Source organism: Pinus tabuliformis, chromosome 3_1 (assembly GCF_031772625.1).
Source record: "Pinus tabuliformis cultivar Carrire ecotype Pingquan chromosome 3_1, CPIR1, whole genome shotgun sequence".
Lineage (NCBI taxonomy): Eukaryota > Viridiplantae > Streptophyta > Pinopsida > Pinales > Pinaceae > Pinus > Pinus tabuliformis.
The window spans coordinates 921,483,339-921,509,649 of NC_142301.1; the positions used below are offsets into that span (position 1 = coordinate 921,483,339).

Genomic DNA, 26,311 nt, shown 5'->3' on the forward strand with positions numbered 1-26,311 from the left:
CAATCCCTGCGCTGTTGTTATTCCCCCTGTTGCTGGTACTCAACTTACAGCTGCTGTAACTCGTTTTCCTGCTGCTACTACGAATTGAGATGAAAAAGAACTCCCTTCTAGGGCTGGCACTCGAAGTCCATCGAAGCAAGGGTTGAGTCTTTGAGATCTCCGCTCAGAGACACTCGTGTGCTAAACAACACAGTAACCCGGCTAAGCAGCTTGAGCAACTAAGATTGAGTTCAATATGTCAAAAGATACCCAAATGAGGCTGAGCCTCCTCTATTTATAATTTGTGGGCCTCTTTTCCCATGTGGGGCCCCTCCAACTAGCAATTCGACGTTCCCTCCTTAGTCATTCTAACTTCCCTCTAAGGTGGTGCGTATTTCCTCATTTGGGTGGCCCCCATGCCATGCCAACCAAACATTTCGGCCCCTTTTTCCTTCGTAAGTCTTTTCCAAAAATCACATGGGTCCCATGGCCTCCAAAATTGTCAAAATTGTAGAATAGATAAACCTGTAACAAGTTAATTTCGAAAGGGACATTATAGTCCTCCCCTCCCAAATGTTGCTTGTCCCCAAGCAACTTCAACACTGGAAGCTCACGTATGTGTTCACTTGCTCAGGTGGCATCCTCATTCAGCAAGTTTCTCCAATACACCAATAGTCGTTTGTCTTCAAGGAATGCCTGAGCAAGCATTCTCTCTAACTGCTGCTGCCCCCAGTCACTACAAAATGTGCCAGGGTCCCAGATGTGCCACTGAATCGTCCCTGACCTCTGCACTGCCCTGATATGAAAGAATCCTTCAGTACTAGGATCCCAAGCCATCCTATCCAACATGAAGCCCCTGTCGCTCCACTCACTGTCCTTCCCAGTGCAAGTACGAGAAGTCCCCTTTTTCATCAGTGACTCGCCAAAGCCCAATGGAAGATCTGTATGATCTCCCATTGTAGTAGCCAGTGCATCTCTAAAGGTCATTGAGCCGTGAAGAGTTGTGATGCCCCAGTTCCCTGCTAGTCCCAGAGTGGTGCCACCATGCTGATGCTGTGCTACTCTGACTATGTCATACTCCCCATAGTGCGTAGATGGTATCCTCTCTTGGAACTCGATGGTGGAATACTGATAGAGGCAAGACACATCTTGCCCAAACATCTCCATGATGCCAAAGTCTACCCATCTAAACCTAACTCCGAACCTGTGCAGCCACAAAGAAAGCCTGCCTCGCCATCTGATGAAGGCCACTGTGTTCCCCCATGTACCAACCCCAGAGTGAACTAGACCACTCTCTGTCATGACTTCGACCATCACGAGATAGAGTGATCTATCAATCAACTGAATCCCTACATCCCCTAGTTGGACCTACTGTAACATAGCTTTGACAACTACAAGAATCCATCCATGCCTCATCTCTAGTCCCTACATGTGATCAATATATAGGCTCCATATCTTGTGGGATAATCTGATGCATGCTAATATGTCCCGTACCTACCATTATGTAGTACCGATGATTGCTAGAAGCCACGTGTGGCAAATAGCTACCCCCTGAATGCAACCAATAGATGGGTATCTGATACTCATAATCGATTCAGGGTATGTGGATCCCTCCTGTCCCTTCCAACCATCTCCCTTGGGTCTGCCATCCGCCCTCTCGATAATGTGCCAATATAATGTCTGGAGCTCGAACATATTGGGAAAGTACCTCAGTCATACCCGATATCCTCTACTCATGCATGGTCCTGACATGCCTTGAGAAAAGAGTGACACATGTCTCCCTCGTGACTAGCTCCCTAGACGTAGGCTCGGTGATGAATGATATGCCACCCCTGCAGATGATCACCTCATCCCCCAACCTGTGGCTGCCAACTGATGCACTAACCCAATGCCACTGCTGAGAAGTCTTCCCCCTAGTGTGCTGAGTGTCACCCAAAGATCTCTGGCGAGCTCCTCGTCCCCCGCTGCTCATGCCCAGAGTGCAAAAGGTCAACAACAAAATTGACTGCGTCCGTGAGGGATGTAGAAGAGGGTCAGGCATAGGAGTCCCCGTGGATACCCTCAAGTATCGCTCATCTGTGTCCTCATTGATCTTGGGTGAACTACACCCAAAGGTATGCTCGGTGTCTCTGTCCATGGTTCTCCCTAGAGGCAACACTCCAAGACCTTGTTGTGCAGCATTATACGCCCCTGCATACCACCGATCATCCCAGTACTCTTGGACATGTCATTGTACACCGCGACCTACCCGTGTACACCACTGGATACCCTTGGCTATGACTATGCCATCCTGTACCGTCCTGTGTCCCGCCTGTGTCACTATACCTGTCACTCCCCATATGTACTCAATGCAATGTGAGGCACTCCCACTCCACAGCGCAGTCCAACATACTACGGCACACACCCATCCGTCTCCATGCCCATCTACAGACCACTACTCCACGCTAGATGCTCCTACCCATCCCTGAATGAGATGGCCTAAAGTTGTGTCCATATGCGTTGGCCCGCATCCAACCCATATCATCACCTCCACTGTCGCATCACCATGCTCTCTGATGAGGGGACCTCCCCTCCAAGTCCTCCCTAAGGGACCCAAGAAGTGAATCTCCCTAGGTGTTAGCAATGATGCTACCCTTACGCTACTCCTCTGCATCCTCTATGCCCCACTCAAAAGTGGAGAATCCCCAACTCCATACAAGGCGCCATCTGGTGGCCTACCAATGCCACCTCCTTCGACAAACTCCTGTCAAAGTGTGTTGATCACCCCATGATCCTGTGTACAAATGTCGTACCAAGTCAACCCAAGAAGCCTGTCCATAAACTGGTTGGCCACTGGTGTTGACCGAAAGTCCCCAAGCGGAGGTGCATGCTCAACTGCTAGGTCAACTGTACCCTCTAGGTCGTAGTCAACTGGTATACCTGGGAAATGATAGGTGGTCCCTCCCGGATCCCAATGCCAGTCGGGGCTTCTAGCGTCTCCAGTGCCTAGAAACGCCTGTTGAGCTCCACCTGGGTCCACTACCATCTCCATAACCCACTCCACCAGGTACCAACTCAGAATCTCTTGCCATCCAACCTCAAGAGAGGGATCGAATGCACAAACGCCCGCACATAGAACAACCCCAACATACATGAAATTTGACTGGGTAGCTCTCTCTCTCTCTGTCCAATGGGGCAAGATAACCTAACAATACTGCCAACCCCATCTATGTATGCTCGGAGAGGGCTGCTCTCACGCTCCAACATGCACTCTAGCTGCACCAGTAGGGAATCCAACCGCTCCCCAACGTGAGTCAATTTGGCCATGGACTCAGCACAAACTGCTCTCATGCCCTCCAACTCCTCGTTCTGCTGCAGAATAGCCTCTCGCACTAATGCGACCTTCCTTTTTAATGCTAGAAGGTCAACCTGAAATTGATGGAATTGTCGTGGGCATCTATCACCTGTAAACTTGGTCACGGTTCCAAATACCTCAACAACTGTTGGCATCTCGTCCATGGGTGGCACCCCCTCAATAGATGGCTCTATGTGTGTAGGCTCTATCCTCTCCACCAAGGTGTCAACTGGGGCTATCAAAGAGGTCTCTAATAAAGGTGACTCCTACACCACATCTGGTATATCGATGTGTCCCTCACCATCCTGTGGGCTCTCAGCATCATGCTCAACCTCCTCCTCTGGCTCTTGGTATCTAAACCAGGTCTCCACCAACGAAAGCGCCCCCTGGTCTCACCCTCTAACTGTCTCTGTCCTGCTTGTTCCTTTTCAGGAGATCTGGTGGCCTGATCAGGTCGACTTTCCCCACATGATGTAGATGGCTGCACCCCCACGACCTGCTCACCTTTAACGTCTCTATTGTAAGGGTGAGGATGTGTTTGGTCTATCACCCTCCTCAACTGGGCCAACCTCTTATCGTCCCAACAAATTCTACCCAGAATTTTTGCATACTAGATTTCCCTTGAGCCATGGGTTTGTCTCCGGTTTCACCCGTCACTGTGCACTCATACCCAAAGCTTCCATGATTTTCTGGCTAGTGTTGAGATTTTTCTGTTTTAGACGAAATAGGCAAAAATCCCAGGTGTGACAACAATAGAAATCTGTTGCTAGATTTGCTCCAGGTTGTTGGGAGAAAATTAATGCATCCTAAATTTGATATGAGAGGCAGTTAGATTCTCCTTGCTATAAAATAGGTAGTCATACAGATAGCTGGGAGAGGTGTGTGAGAGTTTGGTTTATGTAATCTCCTGTTTTTTGATTAATAATATTGCCGATGCCTTAGTTGTGTGGACGTAGCCCAGATTGGTTGGGTGAACCACGTTAATTCCTGTGTTGCCTGTGCATAATTTTTATAGCTGTGTATATGTTTTTATGTTTGCTGTGCATCTGATCTCCAACAATTGGTATCAGAGCAGTTGGAGGTGGAGCGTGTTGAAGGTGGAGCGCAAAAGCGTGGAGCTGTGTATTACGTGCTTGGTGCCTGCTGAGCGTAGAGGTCATTTCTTTGCTGCCTGGAGGTGCTGCCTGGAGGTGCTGCCTGGAGGCGCTGCGTGGTGTCTCTGCGTGCGTAGAGAGCCATCCTGAACGGTGGAGCGAGGCTTCCATTGAGTTCATCGTGGAGCGCTGGCTACATTAAAGCCGATCTGGTGCTGGTGCGTGGTGGATTAAAAGACTGCTGCGTGGATTTGAGAACCGATCTGGTGGTGCTGGTGCGTGGTGGATTAAAAGACTGTTGCGTGGATTTGAGAACCGATCTGGTGGTGCTGGTGCGTGGTGGATTAAACCGATCTGGTGGAGGTAAAGTAAGTTGTGAAATATAGATTGCTGCGTGGAATGGATATGCTATAAAACGGCGTGGATATATATTTGAAACCTGCTTGGCGTTGAATTATAACACTTGCATGGAGATGGAATTACATTAAAAAATGCTTGGTTATGTTATATATATTTTAAAAACAGCGTGGATAGATATTGGACACCTGCGTTGATATATTTCAAAACGGCGTGGACATATTTTAAAAAAAAAAACGGCGTAGTTATGTTTTAAAACTGCGTGGATAGATGCGCTGTGTTTTAAATGTCTATATGGTGGGCTGCGGATTGGCGCGAGTTTTATTAATAACAGTCGCGCCAACAAATTTAATTAAGTGCGCCAACGAATGAATTAGCGCGAATCTTATTTAATTAAGTGCGCCAATGCGCTAATGAGCCGATTGGCGCGCATATGAGTGGGATTCTCGCGCCAATTTGTCGTCACTTAAAGCGTTTTTTAAAAGGCGCGGTTCAGGTGCTGATCAGCAAGCGCCATTTGACTTTTACATTGAAATCTGAGCTTGAAAGCACAGGGGGTTGTTTTTTTTTTTAAAGGCGAAGATAATCTGAGGCATAGGCATTTATTGACATTCAATTTTGTTTTTTGTTAAATTGAAATTGGAGATTATTGTGTTTTTTGTTGATACAAATGGCGAAAACTCAAAGTGCCCGGTTCGAAATCGAGAAGTTTAATGGCAAAAATAATTTCGAGATCTGGAAGGTAAAAATGCATGATCTGCTGGTACAGCAGGGCGTGGCAAAGGCATTGTTGGGCAGGTCCAAACTGCCTTCCCCCATGACAGATGATGAGTGGAATGAATTGGATGGAAGAGCCTTGAGCGGAATTCGGTTGTGTTTGGCTAATGATGTTTTATTTAACATCGTGTTAGAGAAGACTGCAGCTGGTTTGTGGACGAAGTTGGAGAAGCTATATATGACAAAATCCTTGACAAACCGGATTCTCTTGAAGCGGCAGCTTTACGGTTTGCGGATGAAAGAAGATACCTCGATCACTGATCACCTGAATGTTTTTAATACCTTACTGGTGCAATTAGACAGTCTAGATGTGAAATTTGATTCAGAGGATAAGGCAATAACTCTATTGTGTTCATTGCCCGAATCCTGGGATCACTTTGTTACTTCCATAAGCTTTAGTACAGCAGACATTCTTGAGTTTGACGATGTTGTTGGAGCCTTGTTGTCTGAGGAGACGAGGAAGAGGTCGAATGCAGACACCTCTACGTCAGAGGTAATGATGGCCAGAGGTCGCTCAAGAGAGAGACACTCCGGGGGAAAGCATAGCGATTCTCGTTCAAAGTCCAAAGGAAAGAAGACAAAGGTGAAGTGCTAGCATTGTGGCAAGGCAGGACATCTGAAAAAGGATTGCTGGAAGCGAAAGCAGGGTGCTAAAGAAGGCTCTTCGACAGAAAAGAAGGAAGCCAACACCACAGATACAGGTTCCGTATCTGGTTCAGGTATGAGTGATGAGGTATTGTCTGTTAATGTTTCAAAACATGATCAACATTGGTTGTTAGATTCCGGGGCATCTAACCACATGTGTATTCATAAAGATTGGTTTAAGACATATAGATCAGTTGATGATGGAGTCGTGTACATGGGTAATGATGTCACTTGCAGTATTGTTGGGATAGGAAGTATACAACTGCAAATGTTTGATGGCACAACCAAATTGTTAACTGATGTGAGACATGTACCAAATCTAAGAAAAAATCTAATTTCATTAGGAGCACTGGATACGAATGGATATAAAACTGTAATTCAAGGTGGAGTTATGAAAATCTATAAAGGTATTTTACTAGTGATGAAGGCTAAGAAGGTAGGAAATCTTTTTCAATTAGAAGGTAGAACTGGGTCAGATCATGTGTCGGTGTCTGAACAGGACAGTAGTTCCATTCGCCTATGGCATCAAAGGTTGGGCCATATGAGCGAACGAGGGTTGAAAATTTTGGCTGACCGCAAGTTACTTCCTAATCTAAGATCTGGAAAGTTAGATTTCTGTAAACATTGTCTGTTTGGTAAACAAAGTAAGCAAAAGTTTAAAATAGGCAAACATACTAGTAAAGGCATACTTGATTATATCCATTCAGATGTTTGGGGTCCAGCCCCTACAGCGTCATATGGTGGCTCGTCATATTTTGTATCGTTTATTGATGACTTTTCTAGAAAAGTGTGGGTCTACATGTTGAAAAGGAAGTCTGATGTTTTTACAGTTTTCAAGCAATTTAGAGCATTGGTAGAAAACAACGCTGGTAGAACTATAAAATGTTTAAGAACTGACAATGGTGGTGAGTTTTCCTCCAAGGAGTTTGACAGCTATTGCAAGGATGCAGGGATCGAGAGACATAAGACCACGGTTTATACTCCTCAGCAGAATGGAGTTGCTGAACGCATGAACAGAACTCTTCTAGAGAGAGCAAGGTGTACGCTGAGTAACGCCGGGTTGCAAAAGGAGTTGTGGACGGAAGCAGTGGCAACAGCTTGTTATGTGATAAACCGATCTCCATCAACGGCGATAGGCTGCAAGGTTCCGCAAGAGGTATGGAAAGGACACCCTTGTGACTATTCTAAACTCAGAGTGTTTGGTTGTGAAGCATATGCTCTAGTGCCTAAACATCAGCGAACTAAATTAGATCCAAAGTCTAAAAGGTATATCTTTGTTGGGTATGGTGATGGAACAAAGGGATATAGATTGTGGGACCCTACTACCCGCAAAATCATCATCAACGAAGATGTAAAGTTTAATGAATCCTCTCTTGTATAGTTAGATGTAGATAGTAGATTGAAACAGGATGATGTATTTGATTTCTAGCACATTCAGTTTGACAGCATTTCTAATGATAGTCATAACGACCATAGTTCAGATTCTAGTCATGAACAGGTTTCAGAATCAGATTATGAACAGGGTTCAGATGGAGGTCATGAATAGGTCTCAGATGGCGATCATAAAGAAGTTCCTACAGATGATAGACAGCCAATTGTGGAAGCACCAGAAACATTCTTAAGGAGGTCTACAAGGATCAAACGCCCTCCGAGAAGGTATGATGATCATGTTACTTCAGTTGCTTTAACCGCTAATGATGATGAACCTTTGTGTTATCAGGAAGCTGTAGAAGGTTCAAATAGTGACAAGTGGAAAGCAGCCATGAAGGACGAAATGATGGCCTTAAGTAAGAATGGTACATGGGATCTGGTTGAGCTTCCGAAAGGCAGGAAAACTGTGGGGTGTAAATGGGTTTTCAAGCTGAAACGGGGTGTGAATGATATGGAAGACAGGTACAAAGCACCGCTGGTTGCAAAAGGGTTTTCTCAGAAAGCCGGTATTGACTTTCATGAGATTTTTTCACCAGTGGTTAAAATTGTTTCAATTAGAATTGTGTTAGCATTAGTGGCTTTGCTTGATTTAGAGTTGCAGCAGTTAGATGTTAAAACTGCATTTCTACATGGAGACTTAGATGAGGAAATATATATGGAACAACCGGAAGGGTTTGTTCAGCATCGCAATGAGAAATTTGTCTGCAGGCTCAAGAAGTCATTATATGGCCTGAAGCAGTCGCCTCGGTAGTGGTATAAGAAGTTTGATTCTTTCATGTTGAGTCAGAAATATGTAAGAAGTGAATATGATCATTGTGTTTACTTTAAGCAGTTAAATCATGGCATGTTCATTATCTTAGTGTTGTATGTTGATGATATGCTTTTAGCAAGCAAAAGCATTGAAGAAATCAACAGGTTGAAGACTCAGATGGCAAGGACGTTTGATATGAAAGATCTAGGAGCAGCAAGACAGATTTTGGGCATGGAAATTTTCAGAGACAGGGGCAATGGTAAGCTGTGGCTATCACAACAGAAGTATGTTGAGAAAATACTTTTGAGGTTTGGTATGAATAATGTGAAGCCTGTGTCAGTCCCCTTAGCTTCCCATTTCAAGCTTTCTTCCAGTTTATGTCCTAATACAGATGAAGAAAAGGATTATATGTCTCGAATTCCATATGCCAATGTAGTAGGATGTTTGATGTATGCGATGGTGTGTACGCGACCAAATATTTCACATGCAGTTGGGGTTGTCAGCAGGTACATGGCAAATCCTGGTAAAGAGCACTGGTCAGCAGTAAAATGGGTGCTTCGGTATATGAGAGGCACAAGTAGTTATTGTATTACATACAATAAGAGTAGTGAATCTGTTTGCGGATATGTTGATTCTGATTTTGCAGGTGATTTGGATAAGAGAAGGTCAACTTCAGGGTATGTCTTTACTCTTGCAGGTGGAGCTATTAGCTGGATGTCAAAGCTACAAAACATTGTTGCTTTATTCACTACTGAAGCAGAATACATTGCTGCTTCGCATGCTTGCAAAGAGGCGGTTTGGTTGAAAGGTTTGCTTGGTGAGTTTGGTAGGTTACAGGACAACATCAGGTTACTTTGTGACAGTCAAAGTGCAATACATTTGGCTAAGAATCCGGCCTATCATAGTAAATAAAGCATATTCCAATTAAGTACCATTTTGTAAGACAGGTTATCACTGAAAGAGGAGTTTCTCTTGAAAAGGTGCATACAAAGAAAAACTGTGCAGACATGTTCACGAAACCAGTTTTGTTAGAGAAGCTACGTTGGTGTTTGGCTTCTCTTGGCTTGCAGAACAAATAAAAATAATAAACAAACAGGGCATCAGGCTAATTGTTGTCAAGGTGGAGATTGTTGAGATTTTTCTGTTTTAGACGAAATAGGCAAAAATCCCAGTGTGTGACAACAATAGAAATCTGTTGCTGGATTAGCTCCAGGTTGTTGGGAGAAAATTAATGCATCCTAAATTTGATGTGAGAGGCAGTTAGATTCTCCTTGCTATAAAATAGGTAGTCATACGGATAGCTGGGAGAGGTGTGTGAGAGTTTGGTTTATGTAATCTCCTGTTTTTTGATTAATGATATTGCCGATGCCTTAGTTGTGTGGATGTAGCCCAGATTGGTTGGGTGAACCACGTTAATTCCTGTGTTGCCTGTGCATAATTTTTATAGTTGTGTATATGTTTTTATGTTTGCTGTGCATCTGATCTCCAACAGCTAGTTTCCCACAGTTGGGCCAAGATCATGCTCTGATACCACTGTAGTGTTCCAAACTAGGAAAAATAGTGTTATGCAAAGCAAACAATAAAAACAACACCATAAAATTGAAACATTCAGTGCGCACCCTTAAAAATTTCAGGAATAACCAACAACTGAGCCATTTTATTATAATCTGGGAGAAAAGTACAATAATGTGGAAGTGGTGCATCTGGGCTTGCCTCAATGGCAAGCGTGATCAAGCCCAGGTGGTAATATATCAAGCCCAGATGGCACAAATAACTGTTGCAATGATGCCTTGTGCTGCCCTTGTGAAACTATGCTATCTTCTGCAAAGATGCTACTGGACACCCACCCTCCGGTGCTCTGAAAATTATGGGAAATTAACCCTAGCCTCTCCACCAAATACCCAGAATAACCCACGAAGGAATGGGCCAAATGTTGACCTCGGAATTTTGGGCCAAATTCCCCTTAGCTCCTCTAGCTGTTGGCTGAGTTGGGACCTCTCTTTGACCCCTTAGATCTGCCCAAAAAATTCTATAAAATTAGGAGTGTGATCTTTGCCCAAAACCCAGAAAAACCTTGAAAGGGTTTCCCTTGGTTCCAACCTTCAAATATTGACCCTTCACAGCTTGGCCCTCCAATTTCGAATTCTGTTGTTGTGACTTATCTTGTCAATCTCTGCTCTCCCAACTCCAGCAATCCTCCTCAAATGGCCCTCCAAATGATCTCCTAGCCTCCCAGCTCCAAACTCCCCCAGATGGTGCTGCCCCAAAGAGTCTCACTCCAATGACTGCACAATCATGGAGGAGATGATGCAGTCCTTGCATGTGATGAAATGAGAGTTGTGTGTAGGATAACCCTCTTGTTTGTAGCTGCCCTCTATACTCCTCAAAATGATGAAGGATGCTCTTATCTCCCCAACTTCCTGGAGTGCCTCACGCTGTGACTGCTGAATCCCTGTGCTGTTGTTACTCCCACTGCTGTTGGTATTCGACTTACAGCTGCTGTAACTCGTCTCCCTGCTGTTGCTACGAATTGAGATGAAGAAGAACTCCCTTCTAGGGCTGGCACTCGAAGTCCACCGAAGCAAGGGTTGAGTCTTTGAGATCTCTATTCGGAGAGACACTCGTGTGCTAAACAACACACTAACCCGGCTAAGCAGCCCGAGCAACTGAGATTGAGTTCAATATGTCAAAAGATTCCCAAATGAGGCTGAGCCTCCTCTATTTATCATTTGTGGGCCTCTTTTCCCATGCGGTCCCCCTCCAACTAGCAATTCGACTTTCCCTCCTTAGTCATTCAAAATTCCCTCCAAGGTGGTGCATATTTCTTCATGTGGGTGGCCCCCATGCCATGTCAACAAAACATTTTGGCCCCGTTTTCCTTCATAAGTCTTTTCCAAAAATCACATGGGTCCCATGGCCTCCAAAATTGTCAAAATTGTAGAATAGATAAACCTGTAACAATTTAATTTCGAAAGGGAATTACACTAGGGCACTGAAAAACAAAATATTGGCATTAAAAATAAACACCCATACACAAAATAAAGTAATAACCACCTCATTTAAAAAAATATTTTTTTACTACATTATTTGCAATGTGAATGAAAAATGACAATAAGAGGGTGCATAAGAAAGTTAAAAAAAAATGAAGCTTGCTGTCCAAATATGGAGAAAACCCTTGCATTGGCTCATGGGCATGAAAATCATAGCAAAAAAAAAAAAAAAAAAAAAAACAAAACAAAACAAAATGTTGGTAGGCAAATAGGCAAGCACACATAACCCTAAATCTATGAAAAAATCATTAACATAAGGGTTTTTAAAAACATACCTGTTAATGGAAGAAATGAAGTTTGTCTCACTGTTCTTCAATCTTTGATCCACAAAAAATTCTTTGTTGGTGGTGATAATGGCTGTTTGATCCTCAATCCCTCCTTGACAACGACCACAAAGCTCTTCCCCTTCCTTCTCCAAGACTCAGAAACCAAAATGAGAAAATGAAATGACAAAAATTGCTTTTCTTGCCGCGGCCCAGCCTGCCCGGTGACTTTTAAGGTCGTAGTGCGATATTTTGCCGAAATATCACGATATTTTCAGGCAAGGAAATATCACGATATTTTCTCAGTGATATTTCGGCTTGCCGAAAATATCATGATATTTCCGACTATCGCCGATATCGCCGATATTTATCGGCGATATTATCAACACTAGACTAGCATGTAGGAGAATGTCCCAAAGTAATCCTTAGAGCATTAACTTTATAAGTTTTAAAGTTAAAGTGACTTTTGTGCATTATTAATGCATAAAGTGACTTGAGTGATTTAAGTTGTGATAATGAGATTATGTCACAACCGTAGATCTGATTGGTTTATGATTTAATCCGAGCCGTTAGATCTAGGTTTATGGTAAATTCATAATGATGAGACATAAAAGGAGATTCTAGGGAAAGACACCATAATTATTTCAATTCATTTTTAAAGAGAAAGAGAGAGGAGAAGAGTTGAAGAAAGAGGAGAGAAGGTGCTGCAAGAGGATGCATTGACCAAGGGCATTTGGTGGCACACAAACCAAGAAAAGTTATAGCATTTATTGCAGGATGTATAACTGTTAATCTGCACAGAAATCTAGGCACTCTTTGCACAGATTTCAAGGCACAGAACTGTACATCTAGTACATAAAACACGCAAAGAAATCACAGCATGATTTGCTCAGATTTTGCGGGACAGAACTGTACAACTAGTACAGAAAACTGGGCACACAAACTGAGGAATTTATTGCTTCTGTTTCAGACTGTACAGGCCATACAGGAAATCAAGCATAGATTTCGAGGAGTTTGGCACCATTTTCAAGGTGGTGTTTGGGCATGGTTTTTGATATAAGTACATATTATTTAATGCTGGAAATGACTGCTGTAAACTCATCTTTTTCTGTGAATTCATAATAAAGATTTACTCTTTCTACTGGTTTTCCCTTTGGGATTTTTCCAGGGATGTTGCCCAAAAATGCGTCAATTAATTTGTTTGCTTTCCTAGTTTCTGCTCTGTATTTGAAGTGAATGATTCAATGTGTTTTCATTAATAGTTTCAGATTTATAAACATTTATGGATGAACAGTAAATGAACATTAAACAGTGACAAAACTTATTGAAACTGAAAACTATCCTATTGAGTCAAGAAGAATTTACAGTTGGTATCAGTGTGTTGGGGAGGCCTCATAGTCACTTGCGCATGGGAGCACTACTTTGGGGATCTACTATAGAGTATAAGGAATAAATATTGATAAGAAAAGAGGAGAGAGATGGGTTTTAGTCTTCATATAGAGTAATCACAGAATTTTGAATTAGTACAATATGTTTGTCATTTATTAAGTTATATGCATATCTTCTGAAATTTGGTGAAGAAGATATTTTTCTGTTTGTCTAATATAATATGTACAATTAGTTCCAATAGGACTTATATAGGTTAAATTCTAAAATATTGCATTCTTTCAAGAAACACAGGATTGAGTGCATATCTTGATGATAGATATCGATTCAATTCTTGCAGGGTACGTATGTTGAAGGCATTAAAGAGGAAGTTGTTTTATCTCCTGCACATGCGCTTTCATTGATTGCTGCAGGAGAAGGTATTTGATTTAATTATGAACAAACAAAAACAGTACTTGCAATGTCATTCCATTTTATGATATTGTTCTTTTTCAAATTATTGGGAGACATTTATCTGCTTGAATAGTGTTTGCAATCAATATTCATGGTCAATTATCATTTCATCTTATTACTTGTCCTTTATGATTTGGTTTCCTTCTTTTATGGTCGTTATATGTTATTTTTAATGTTCTGTAAATGGATTAGTATGAATTTTTACACTTAGCTGACTCTTGCTATATGATTCTTCACAAATTTATCTAGTCCTATATATCCTTCTTGCTATGTTGTTTGGACTGTGATGCATCATCACCAGGTCTATTGTTTGATCATTGAAGGCACTGTTATGTAATTGCGAAAAATCTCTTGAGATATCTTAATTAAGCACCCACCAATTCTTATGAAAAATATGGATTACTTACTAAACTGATGTAATACTCAAAAATTTCAAGTCCTCAATTTCTGTATTTTTGGTTGTCTCCATATTTGTTGGTGTATTAGTACTTTGAGAGAAAAATGTCGATACTAACCAAGCAAGTTGCAATGCATTGGATAGAAGTTTAAATTTATCAAGTCCTTTCATTTTACTATAAATGCTTAGTTTCTATAAAAATATGTGTTTTCCCACACACACTTTTACATAGAGCTGCAGAGGGAGAGGAAGACGTAATTGGAGTTATTCAATTTGAAAGTGAGATACAAAACTAATATATATCATGAGATAGACAAGTCGTTGGAGATGTGTTGGTTGATCTTGACTCATGGTCCTTATGGTACTTGATGTCATTTATGACTCACCCTTTGTGGGTGCCTACTAGGTGGGCTTTTTGGTCCCATGTTTTGATAGGTTTGGGGGAATCTAAGTCCCAATCTTATATGTTTTCGTTTTTGCCTCATTGTAATCATCGAAAAACATATCAAGTATTTGAACCTTATTGATTATTTGGTTATAAGGTACCTATTGTCCCCTATCCCCCACAAAGCGGCCACATGCTAGGGCATAGTGTGCGGGATGAACCTTTTTGGGCCACTCTAGGCCTTTGAACCAGTTCCCAGGCCATAGTGGGAGTTCTCTCAATATCTCCCAAGGAAAGAGTCCTTGTTTGTTACCCAAGGACAACCTATTTAAATAGATGAAGCTCAGATTGAGTTTGTAATACAGAAAAATGGTGCATGGAGTCAATCTCTACTATTGACTCAAAGCAGAAAAATAATGTTGAATTGTCTTTTGGAGGTGATTCAAATAGGGCCAACTAACAAGGGGGGTGTTGAATTGTAACTATGGTTGGTCTTCATAATGTATAATTTGTCTTTGATGTTTGTATTTAAACATATTGTTCATGCTAGAGTGAAAAGAATTCGTTTGAGTCAAAAGACAGTTATTTTATCATGTCTCATTCGGACATTTAAAAAAAGAATTTTGAATTTATTTTTTTGTCTCCAAGTTGACCAAGTTGGCTCTCCAAGGATCAAGTCGACCTGCTCAAGGGACGTGTCCCTTGGTATGGACAAACAACTATAAATAGGTCCAATTTGTCTTCATCAAAAGACAGACTAAGCATGATCTTCTCTGAGGCAGAAGTACGATTTTCCTGAGGCAGTAGTATGAATTTTCCGAGGAAGAAGTACAAATTTCCTGAGGTAGAATTACAAGTTATTTAGTGGCATCCGAGTTATCTGTGGCACCATTATTCTGTGGCATCCGAGTTGTGTGGCACTATATTTCTATGGCATACGAGTTATCTAGTTCTCTATGATGTACGAGCTATGGCATTACATTTCTGTGGCAGACTTATGGATAAACCTATAACAAAATTCATGTGGACTATTGTTGCTCAAGGGAGGGTTGACTTGGCAATTGGGTGACTTGCTTCTACACTGGTCAGTTTGTCTATGACTTGGATTTCTCTTGTTGACTAAGATTCTACAAGGAATGGATTACTGGGTTTTCCCCTTGTGGGTTTTGCCCTGGCCACTGGCCTAATCTCTGGTGTCTTTTGTCTCTTGTGCACTATGATCTCTACATTCGTTATGCTTTTGAATGTATAATTTCTTGATGACATAACTGAATAAAGTAAATGCTAAAAGGAAACATATATATCAGTCACAAGTAATTATCATGAGTAGAAATTCTAGCTTTCACTCGAATTTCAACATGGTATCAGAACTAGGAATTAAAGAGAAGATTGAGACAAGGAGTCTGAATTATCTCTTTGTGGAAAGAAAGAAGTCCGAAACATCTGTCTCTTTGTGGAAGGCCGAGATTACCTCTTTGTGGTATGAAGTTCTGTCTTTATGAAAACTACAGATCCGAAATCCTGTCTTTGTGGAAGCTACAGGTATGAGAGTTTGTCTTTGTGGAAGCTACAGGTATGAGGGTTTGTCTTTATGGAAGCCAAAAATGTGCCCTAGCTTCTCTGTTGTAAGAAGGTCGAAGTTATGAAATCTTAAAACCCTGAATTCATTGTCTAAGATCAATCTCTCTTAGGAGAAAATCAGAGCTTTCAAGAAGAGTGAAAGTATGAATGGCATGTCTCTGTGGCATAAGAGCATGATCTAAGTCCATTCCAATGGTGTAAGTCCAAGACTACTCAATGATGGTGCAATAATCTGAAGAAGCCTTCACTACATAGATCATCATTTAAGGGTTAACCATTTTTCTAATCTGAAAGGTGTCATAATGAAGAAAATCTCAGACCGAATACATGGAGCTGCTCTTAAACAGAAGTCATTTATCAAAAGATTTTCCCTGTTGTGTATAAGCTCTGTTCATTGCTTAGTAACAAAGTGTGTCTCTAGCAAGGAAGTTGTAAAATTGAAAAAGAACCATGACACAATAGGTCAAAATACTATTGTATCCTTGATTGCAAAAAGGAACAATTCTGATATAAAATATGACTATATACTTTAGAACCAAGATTCTCTGAAGGATTATTACAGTCACGAAGGAGATTAAAGAGTCTTGTTTCACTGATTCGTACTGATACATAGAGACTAAGAAAAAGGATACCTCAAACCACTGAAGATCTTCACCTCAGAAGTCCGCAAATACTAAGAGATGAGACCTAGTTGAAATATACATTGCAAAGAAGACAACCTGATAAAGCAGTTTGCAGAAATATTTGATGGTATTGAAGTTGATAACAAGTAAAGGGCAACAGTTACAAAATCTGACATGCCAGAGATCAATAATGGACTTTCAAAATCTAAAGTCTATCAGTATGAGGAATCACTTTATCAAAGCAAGATAAGAAACTGAAGTGTGAGCTAACAATCTTATGCTCCATTGAAAAATATTGTTGATATCTGATGTATTACAAAGAGGGTTTGTAAAATGCATTGTATAAAAGGTCGTGTTCCTCTTTCTCGGCAAGGCTAATTCATTAACAGCAGGGCAAAGTCTTGGAGGACGTTTCTTGAACTTGTTGCAGGACCTCTTTGAAGGATGACCCTTTTTTTGACAGAGACCTTTTTGATTGATTTGGAAAAGAAATCCAAAGATGCAATACAATCTGAAGTCTGACGTGTGAGATCTAGTGTTAACAAGCCAAGGACGTTGGAATAAAGGGATCTAATCTTCTAAAGTATTAATACCACAAGGGCTTCAATATTGAAGATCTACCGTGATGAAATACAATGATTCTAAGAAGCCAGGTTGCTTGGCTTGATGAAGTCAAGGTTAACTATTGACTAATTAATTATGTAAAGAATATAGGGTCTTGGCATTTGGGCACTTGCAGTTTGAGAGTCTAGGGTTTACAAAAACCCTAGCAAGTTGAGAAAAGGCTTATAAAGCCACAATCAATGTGTTACGAGGGTTTGAACAAGATAGGTCTAGGGTTTGTACCCTAGGAATGATAGTTTCCACTATGAAAGAGGAAGCCCTAGCATTTGCAAGAAGGATATGACATCATGCTAATGCTGAGGACAAGGTAGATGAAGTTAAATACAAGAAGTCCATAGATTAAGAGGGAGTTGACTTTTCTCAAAAGATAAGTATTCTATAAACCCTCCTCTTTGATTACTACTGCTGTTGTTGTCTTTATCTTTGAATAGTCTCTTGTCTATATACACTTTGCTTAATTGTATTTGTTCTTTCATGGCCTCCTAGTGAGGATTGTAGGTCAATGGCAAGGGCTGCCTAGACTTTGGCAACAAGAAGAAAGAAATGGAAGAACGTAGCAAAGCACAAGGACTTTTCTGAATTATGGAAGAATGTGAATGCAGAAAGAAGAGAGCAGTTTGAAGTATGCATTAGAGAAGTAGCATGCACCAAATGACAACATGGAAGCAAGAAGGTTCTCCCAGTAAGAGGGAGAGGATCATGTTAAGACAATTGCCTCAGTTAGAAGAGTTATCCCAGATTTTGAAGGAGCTATGTTACTGGATCCGACCCTCTAGGGTCCAAGATCCACGAATCCACGGATCTGATCCAGTTCTGGATCTGCCTAAATACGTCCAAGAACGAGCAGGTGGCGTATCTATGTTGCGTGGAAACAAATCTTGAAACCTGGAACCGAATCCTGAAATATGGAAACGGATCCTGTGTAACTTTTCTGTGAGTGTATAATTGGCGTCATCTCAGAGTGTAACTTTTCCCCACGTTCCACATTTTATCGACAAAGTTCGTTTCAAATCTTTAACTTTTAATGTAATCTTTAATAATTTTAAAAATACTAAAACTCATATCATTTTTAATTTAATGTTTAACTATTTTAATTTTTAATGTAGTTTAGATAAAATGTCTCTTTGTAAAAATAATGATAAAGAAAATACTTGACAGAATAGGTGATGTTGTTTTTATTCTTGTGCTTCAAAAAAACCTACTCATTCACTTTGAATCAACCACAGTTTGGCTGGAATAATAATATGGCTACACGAATTAAAAATATATACATATACGTGAATTGTTAGAAAAAACAAAGTGGACCCATCTCCATCCAAACGAACAAAGGATAAAAGGAAGTTATAAGCCATGGAGGTACAGGATGGGTTCACAGCTCTGCTGCCAAGCTCGGGATCTCAAGCGTTGTTTTCCACACTACTGGGGCATATGTCGTGTCTGTGCTCAATGCCTTCATCACCTACACGCCGCAAAAGATCCCGGATTATATCGGTGGAAACGGATCCCATGTAAATTATATTGTTTATTATTTTTCATTTAGTTTTGACTTATATTAATATTGGAATTTTAAAATATATTTTTTTCTCAATTTTGATTAATTAATTTAAAATTTAAAATTTATAAAAATTTCAATATATATATATATATATAATTTTAAATTTAGTTTTGTCATAATAATCTTAAAATATCGGTGTGTTCTGATAATTTAGTTTTGTCCTGATAATCTTAAAATATATCTTAAGTTTGCATTCATATAAAATTATGATAGCCATTATATCTTTGAAATTTCTAGGACTTCTATTAGTAAAAATTTCTTAAAGTTATCAAACAATTTGTAGGTCTCACTCTATACTAGTGCATAATATAATTTTTTTTAAATGCTATACCAAAAAAAGTTATAGAGAAGTAATTTAGGTATGCATTTTAACATTTTGATATGTCAAGACAAAAATATGTTAAGTATATATTTTGTGTCTATTATTAATATTTTTTTTGGTAAGCTTGGTAGGACTCTCAGATTTTCGAGTTTTACATGTCCATTATTCACCCCGCTATGGGGGGAGGGTAGCACACGATTTGAACCCAAGATCTCTGGTTTGGTGAGACTTCATTCCACGACCATCGCCACTTGAGCTATCCCAAACAGATGTGTCTATTATTAATATTATTATATTTTTTGTACTTGACGTATCCTTGCTATATCCGGATCCTGGATTTTAAAAAAACTGGCGAATCCAGATTCGGATCTGTATCTGTATCTTAATCCTAGTAAATTAGTGAAGGAGCCTCATGATTAAAGAAGGCCTCGTACATTGGGAAAGGACTCGTGAGTCAAAGAAGAAATATTGACTTCAAAGGGCGCCAGAAGCAGAATTTGACATGAAGTATCTTACACTTCAACTTGGGACTTGAGGATACATCGATTGTGTTGGTTGTTTGTACAATTAGCTATGAAGCAGTTTGGCTCCGTAAAACGTTTGATGGACTATTTGACAACGTGCTGGATTCGATCATATTACTCTTTAAAAAACTGTCAGAGAACTTGATTTTTATGGTTTTATGAGAATAATCCTCAAAATGAGCTCCTTTCCTCCTTTTATAGTTCTCCATTGAGCCTCCCTCTAACTTCAAGATTCACCTTTCTCATAGTATTTTATTAGTGGGGGCCACTTTCCACTAAATGTCTTTTTGCCGTCATTTTTAATAAAATAATATCATGCCACCTTTTCCTAATAAAATAATATTTTGCCGCCTTTTTCCTAATAAAATAATATTTTGTCATTTTTTTCCTAATAAAATAATAATATCATCAAAATTGGGCAAAACTCCTTATGTGGACAAAATTGGGGATATTGTAGTCCTCCCTGCCAAAAATTGCTTGTCCTCAAGCAATGCTTGAACAAGCGCCCTCTTTCTTTGCTGACCTAATTGTCGCTTCCAACAATACTGGGGTCCCAAATGTGCCATTGAGCCACCTTCTGCCCATGTTGACCTCCCGATTTTTTTAGCAGAAGATTTCTCCTTGTCTCATGTCTCTACTAGCTTTCTTACTACCACAAACAATATTCTGAACACTAGTTGACCCCACGGCCTAGATTAATCAAGGGGAAAATGATGGTCATCTGGATCCTCCAAGGAAAAACCTATGGCTTCAAATGAAACTTATAGTCATGGTTCAGTCCCTCAACACAGAGCTTGTCTGGAAATACCATTGTATAAGATGTTGGCAGTGGTTGTTCACACTAATGTTTCATTTTTGTGATAATCTGGACTGGAAGAAATGGTAGTGCTACATGATATTTTCCATTAGTGAAAGCAAATTGTAAATGATCTACATTCATATTTCCTACTTCCTTGGTTATCTCTTCTATTTCTAAATCGTATGATAAGGCAATGTTTGGGGGCTTAATGCTTCTCACTGTACAGTGTGGCACAAGAAAGAGAAACGGGAGAGGTGACAATCTCATCACGCTGCAGATAAGAACTACTAGCCAAAGTCTGTTGTAGTCATCTTTTTGGACATGAAGCTACTTGAGTAGAAGTGCGCTAATCTAGGAACCAGATGTGTTCCCAAAGTTAGACACTGGCACCAAGAAAGCAAAGACAGTGCCTTTGTGTACAACCTTAAATTTGAGATTTTTAGCAGGATATAACAAATATCAGAGTTTATCAATTTGATGCTAAGTACCTACCCGAGGTTTCTGTGGTTGAAGATGCTTCTGATTTGCTCCAGTTACCGCTCCCATTACCAAAACACCAAAAACCTCCCAGCCAAACTGGGTACAATCTCGGTACCCAACTCCAAAATACTTCAAATTCGAAGTAATTTGGCCCCCGTGCCCAAAAGATTCAAGAGAAACTGCTCAATTCTTCTCTATGCCTTTCTCTTGTAAGTTTCTCCTCTGCCTTTCTAGAGATTACTCCATCGCTTCCCAATTTCTCCACCGCTTTTAATTTGATAAGTTCAAAAGTTGCAAAGGCGGTCACCGCCTTCTCTCATCCCGTTTTGCTGACAATGCGCTTTTATCTATAGTGTATCTCCTTTATCATAATATTATGTTTGCCTTTTTGTTTAAATCAAATTATTTTCATAGTATTATGGTTTCATATATACTTATCTTTATTATATATATTACCTTCCTTTGATTTTGTGGAATACGTAGTTTCTTTTGTTAGAATAATATATATATTATAATTCTTTTGTACATAATTCCTTTGTGTATAGTTCCTTTGTATGTAGTAGGGTACATAATTCCTTTGTGGTGAGTTCACTACATTGCACTTATCTTTAGTTTTATATATATATATTATAGTGGTGGTACGTATATCAAGTACCCTACTATATTCTTGTGAGTTGGGTATTCACTTCAATAGTTAATTCATTACCCTAAATATGGACGCTTTTCAATATTAACTAATATATATATACTAGTGTAGTGCAGGCAATGCATGCATATGTAGCTATCATATGCATGTCTCGTGTGCATGCTAATATTCCTATGTTCCCTTTAATTCAAGATGGGTCATTACATACACCCCTCCTTCAGAAAACTTCGTCCCGAAGTTAGGGTATATAAAGTATATTAGTAATTATTTAACGATTAGTATAATCATGTAAGGATTATGTTCCATAATTGGATTTTCGTTTAATGTGAGGACACTTTAAAATTTATGTTTTGAAAACTTATAGTTTTACAACTTTAATAGTCATGCCTTGTCCCAGCCGGGTTCCCAAGCTATTCTAGAATCATCCTATCCTTCCTAATCTCTTCCGCTCCCGTCCTATCCTTCCTCTACTGGAGTATGCCATGGTGTCAGTTATATTGATCTGCGTCGACTATATCGACCTGATTTCTCAGTAGGCATTCGACAGTCATCATCACACATCTAGGGGAGCGTGACTTGCACAGTCCTTCCATGACTCTGGGATTTGGAGGATAAACGGTGGGTAATACCTCCACCCCTCCCAGTAGGACCAACGTTATCACCTTATCCTGAAATCTTATTGAGCCTCAATTGTTGTTGAAAATTTTGTCATCACATGGTCATTTTGGTAACGATGCTGTTTACAACGTAAACACTTGTCTATACATTATAACAAATGCATCAATATATTCAAAATAAACAGTTTCTATATAATTCATACATGTTGTTATCTACGGTATAACATACTTGGCGATATCCAACTCATGTTATTAGCTTTCATATTAACATGTGATCATTCTTTTATGTCTATCTCATCAATCATATTGATGTGCATAAATGAAACAAAATTATAGATATCTTAATTCATAACATAATTCATGATTTAGATTTTATAACAAGCTTCATATTGGTATTTGTATCCCAGCAATGTTAATTAAATAACATATTTCATATTGGTATCCATGTACCAGTAGAGTTAAGCAGTTAACATATACCATGTACCAACAGAGTTAAGTGAATAACATATTTCTTATAGGTATCCATGTACCAGCGAAATAAAATTCATTTTTACATGTGATAGTTCAAAATGATAGTCTTAAGTATCTAACTAAAATAAGTAGTTGTATATAAAATAAGGTTTTAAGTTTGTCAAAATCAACACAAGTTGGGATATCTTCGACATATGGTCTCTGTATCTTCCTAGGTAGCTGATCCAAGGCTATACTTGTCCCACTGGACCTTAACTTGGTCTACCAGGCGGTTCCTGAGTTGTCAAATCCTACGTTTCAGTATACGTAATGGTTCGATCGAAATGGTTCCCTCATCTGATACTTGCAGTTCCTTCCATTGAAAGTTATGAGATTTGTTAGCTATATAATGTCTTAATACAGATATATGAAATACATTATGAACTTTATGCAAGTGGAGTAGTAGTGCTAGATGATAGACGACAGGTCCAACTTTTTCTAGAACTTTGAATGGTCCAATAAAGTGGGGTGACAACTTTGTCCCTTTTCCAAATTGGATAGTGCTTTTGTTTGGTCTAGCGCGGACGAAAACCTGATCTCCTACTTCATAATTCCTATCTGTCTTGTGAACATCAACATAACTCTTTTGTCTATCTTGTGCCTCCTTTAACCGTTGTTTAATTTGTTTTATCTGTTCCCCCATCTCTTGAATTAATTATGGCCCCACTATCACCCGATCTTCTAACCTATCCCAACTTAACGGTGTCCTGAAAGGTCTGTTGTACAATGCTTCAAATGGGGGCATTCCAATTGAACTGTGGTAACTGTTATTGTATGCAAATTCGACTAAGGGCAAGTAATTTTCCCAGTGTGTTCGCTGGTCCATGACATACATCCTCAGCGTATCTTCTAGTACTTGGTTCACCCTTTTTGTTTGTCCATCAGTCTTTGGATGATAAGCTGTACTTAAATTTAGCTGAGTTCCTAAGACTTATTGCATACAATTCCAGAATTTTGAAGTAAATCGTGAATGTCTATCTGATATGATTTTCTTAAGTACTCCATGAAATCTGATAATTTCATTTATAAATACCTGAGCTACGTTAGTAACTTCGTAAGTATCTCTTATGGAGATGAAATGGGTGCTTTTCGTTAATTTATCCACCACAACCAGAATGGCATTATGCCTTTGTGGGGTAAGAGGTAGCCTGTGTTGAAAAGCGTAACGAGGTTCAGTCTTCATAATGACATGCAATTGCGACTTTTCTAAATGATGTAATCAAATTATTTTTGTAAGCCTTGCTTCATGGGTTTCATGACCAAGTGATTTTATTTTAGGTGGCTCCCATTGAGAGCCTTAGGATTTGTCATTAAGGTCAATGAATTAATGTCATGTATGAAGAGCTCTTCTTGAGCATATGTAAAATGTATATGAGTCTATGAATATGTCTAGATAGCCCTCCAACGACAAGCACTTGCCATCCTCTTCTAAGTCGACCTCCAAACTGTATGGAAGATCTCATGTCGGCTCACTTCAATAGACACATCTATTCGTAATGATCATGTCGGCTTATATACATAGGCTAACCATTATATAAAGGGACCTCGGCCTGTTCCACAGAGGTAGTGAGTTTCAGATATCCCTCTGAGATTTCGGGTGAACAGAGGCAGCGAAGAAGCTCAGATCCTTCTGTAGTTTTCGGAGGGCAGTCACAATGAAGTATTTTGGATGTCTGTCCACAGTGCAGAATTCAGATAAGGTAAAGACAACGAAGAGATCTAGGATCAGAACCTCATAGATCTCTGTGATATTCAGATGGGTAGCAATAGAGGCAAGTTCTGATATATATCTCTGAAATTTCGGTGGATAAGAGACAGTAAGGATTCAGATCAGTTATATTCTCGATGAAGGACAAGACTACAGTTCTGTGGAAGGGAATTCAGATCCCTCTACTATTTGTATTTCAGTAGCAGCGAAGACGATGAGAAAAATTCATAGTGCACCATAGTAGATCACAGCGAGAAAGAAGATCTTGAAGACAGTGATGAAAAGATCTTGATAAGACAGTGATGTGAAGATGCAAAGAAGGTTGAAGCAAAGGAAGAATCACGAAGAAGAAAAGACAGTCAAGAGAAGTAATGTCTTGGTCTTGGAGTGGCTAATAGGTCAAGGGTCTTGGTCTTGGTATTCGTCAATTGGAATCTCTATAAGAAGAATTTGTGTGGGTTTTCCTCTCAAAGAGTGAGAGGTTTTGGCCTTGGCTCATAGCCTACATGATGTGTCTCTTGTCTATTTATGTTCTTGCATTGGTTACTGTTTGATGAAGAACACTAAGAATCTAACATAAAGAAGATCCTAACCTAATCATGTAAAAAGCATTCACAAGCAGTCACCAAAGAAAAGAAATCATCTAATACTAATGCCCTAGATTTCTCAACAACCTGATGATAAAATCCATGGAAATTATCTCCCATTTGGTCATAGGAATGTCGTGAGGTTGTAGTAGACCTGCTGGATGACAATGGTTAGCCTTCACTTGCTGACATTCGAGACATTTTGCAACGAATTGGACAATATCACATTTCATGCTTGCCCAAAAGAAGAGCTTCTTTGTATCAGCATACATTTTCTTTACACCAAGATGTGCACAATACAATGCTCTGTGGGATTCTTTAAGGATAATATCTCGGAGATCCCCATTATCAGGAATGTACATTCTTCCATGGAATCGCAAAATTCCATCATCTTCTAGTTCATATCCCTCAAATTTAGGTTCTTTTGGGTTTTTATTATCAAGCTTGGATTTTACTTTCAAATACCATCTCTCAAGAGATGTTCTAGTACTCGTTGCCTTAAGTCTACCTTGATAGGTATGAGGGAAAATATCTGAGGTCTTTTGCTTAAAGCATCTGCCACTACATTCTCTTTTCCTTTAATGTATGAAATTCCAAAGTCATACTCACTTAGGAATTCACTCCATCGTCTTTGCCTAGCATTCAAGTCTCTTTGAGTGAACAAATATTGTAGACTTTGATGGTCGCTTTTGAGCATAAAGCTTCTCCCTACTAGATAGTGTCTCCATATCTTTAGAGCTAGTACTACAACGACTAACTCTAAATCGTGCGTGGCACAAAGTTCTTCATGAGGCTTTAATTTTCTTGAGGCATACATTATTACGCCTCTATTTTGCATTAATACTACACCTAATCCTTGCTTAGATGCATCAGTACATACAGTAAAGTCTTTGTCCATATCAGGTACTCGCAAGATTGGTGCACTGGTCAACAATCTTTTAAGTTCAGAGAATGCTATATGACATTCCTCAGTCCATTCATATCTAACTCCTTTACGCTAGAGGGTTGTGATAGGCTTTGTAATTTTGGAGAATCTTTCTACAAACCTTTGCTAGTAGCTAGCTAAACCCATAAATTTTCACATTTCATGTGCATTTTTCAATATTGGCCATTCCATGATTTCCTTTACCTTCTCAGGATCTACTGAGATTTCTTCACCAGATATGATATGACCCAAGTAATGAATCTTCTTCTGAAAGAAAGAACACTTGGATAAATTTCCATATAATTGGTGTTCTCAAAGGTAGGATAATACTATCCGCAAATGTTCTTCATGTTCTTTCTCATTTTTGGAGTAGATAAGAATATCATCTAAGAAGACTTGTACAAATTGATTGAGATATTTGCGAAAAATGCTATTCATAAGGTTCATGAATATTGCTGGTGCATTGGTCAACCCAAACGGTACTACGGTGAATTCATAATGCCGAAAG

General features: G+C 39.7%; 1 protein-coding gene across 4 annotated transcripts in view; it reads left to right on the forward strand.

Moving 5' to 3' along the window:
* LOC149190752 (kinesin-like protein KIN-7C, mitochondrial) overlaps positions 1-26,311 on the forward strand; it is a 397,121-nt gene that overhangs the window by 192,475 nt on the left and 178,335 nt on the right. For all 4 annotated transcript variants that reach the window (XR_016256019.1, XM_089412258.1, XM_089412256.1 and 1 more), the window contains one exon: positions 13,408-13,486. Coding sequence is in view for 3 of the 4 variants with exons in the window: in XM_089412258.1 (XP_089268384.1) it covers positions 13,408-13,486 (79 nt within the window). In the remaining variant the exon portion in view is untranslated. The remainder of the gene's footprint in view (positions 1-13,407; positions 13,487-26,311) is intronic.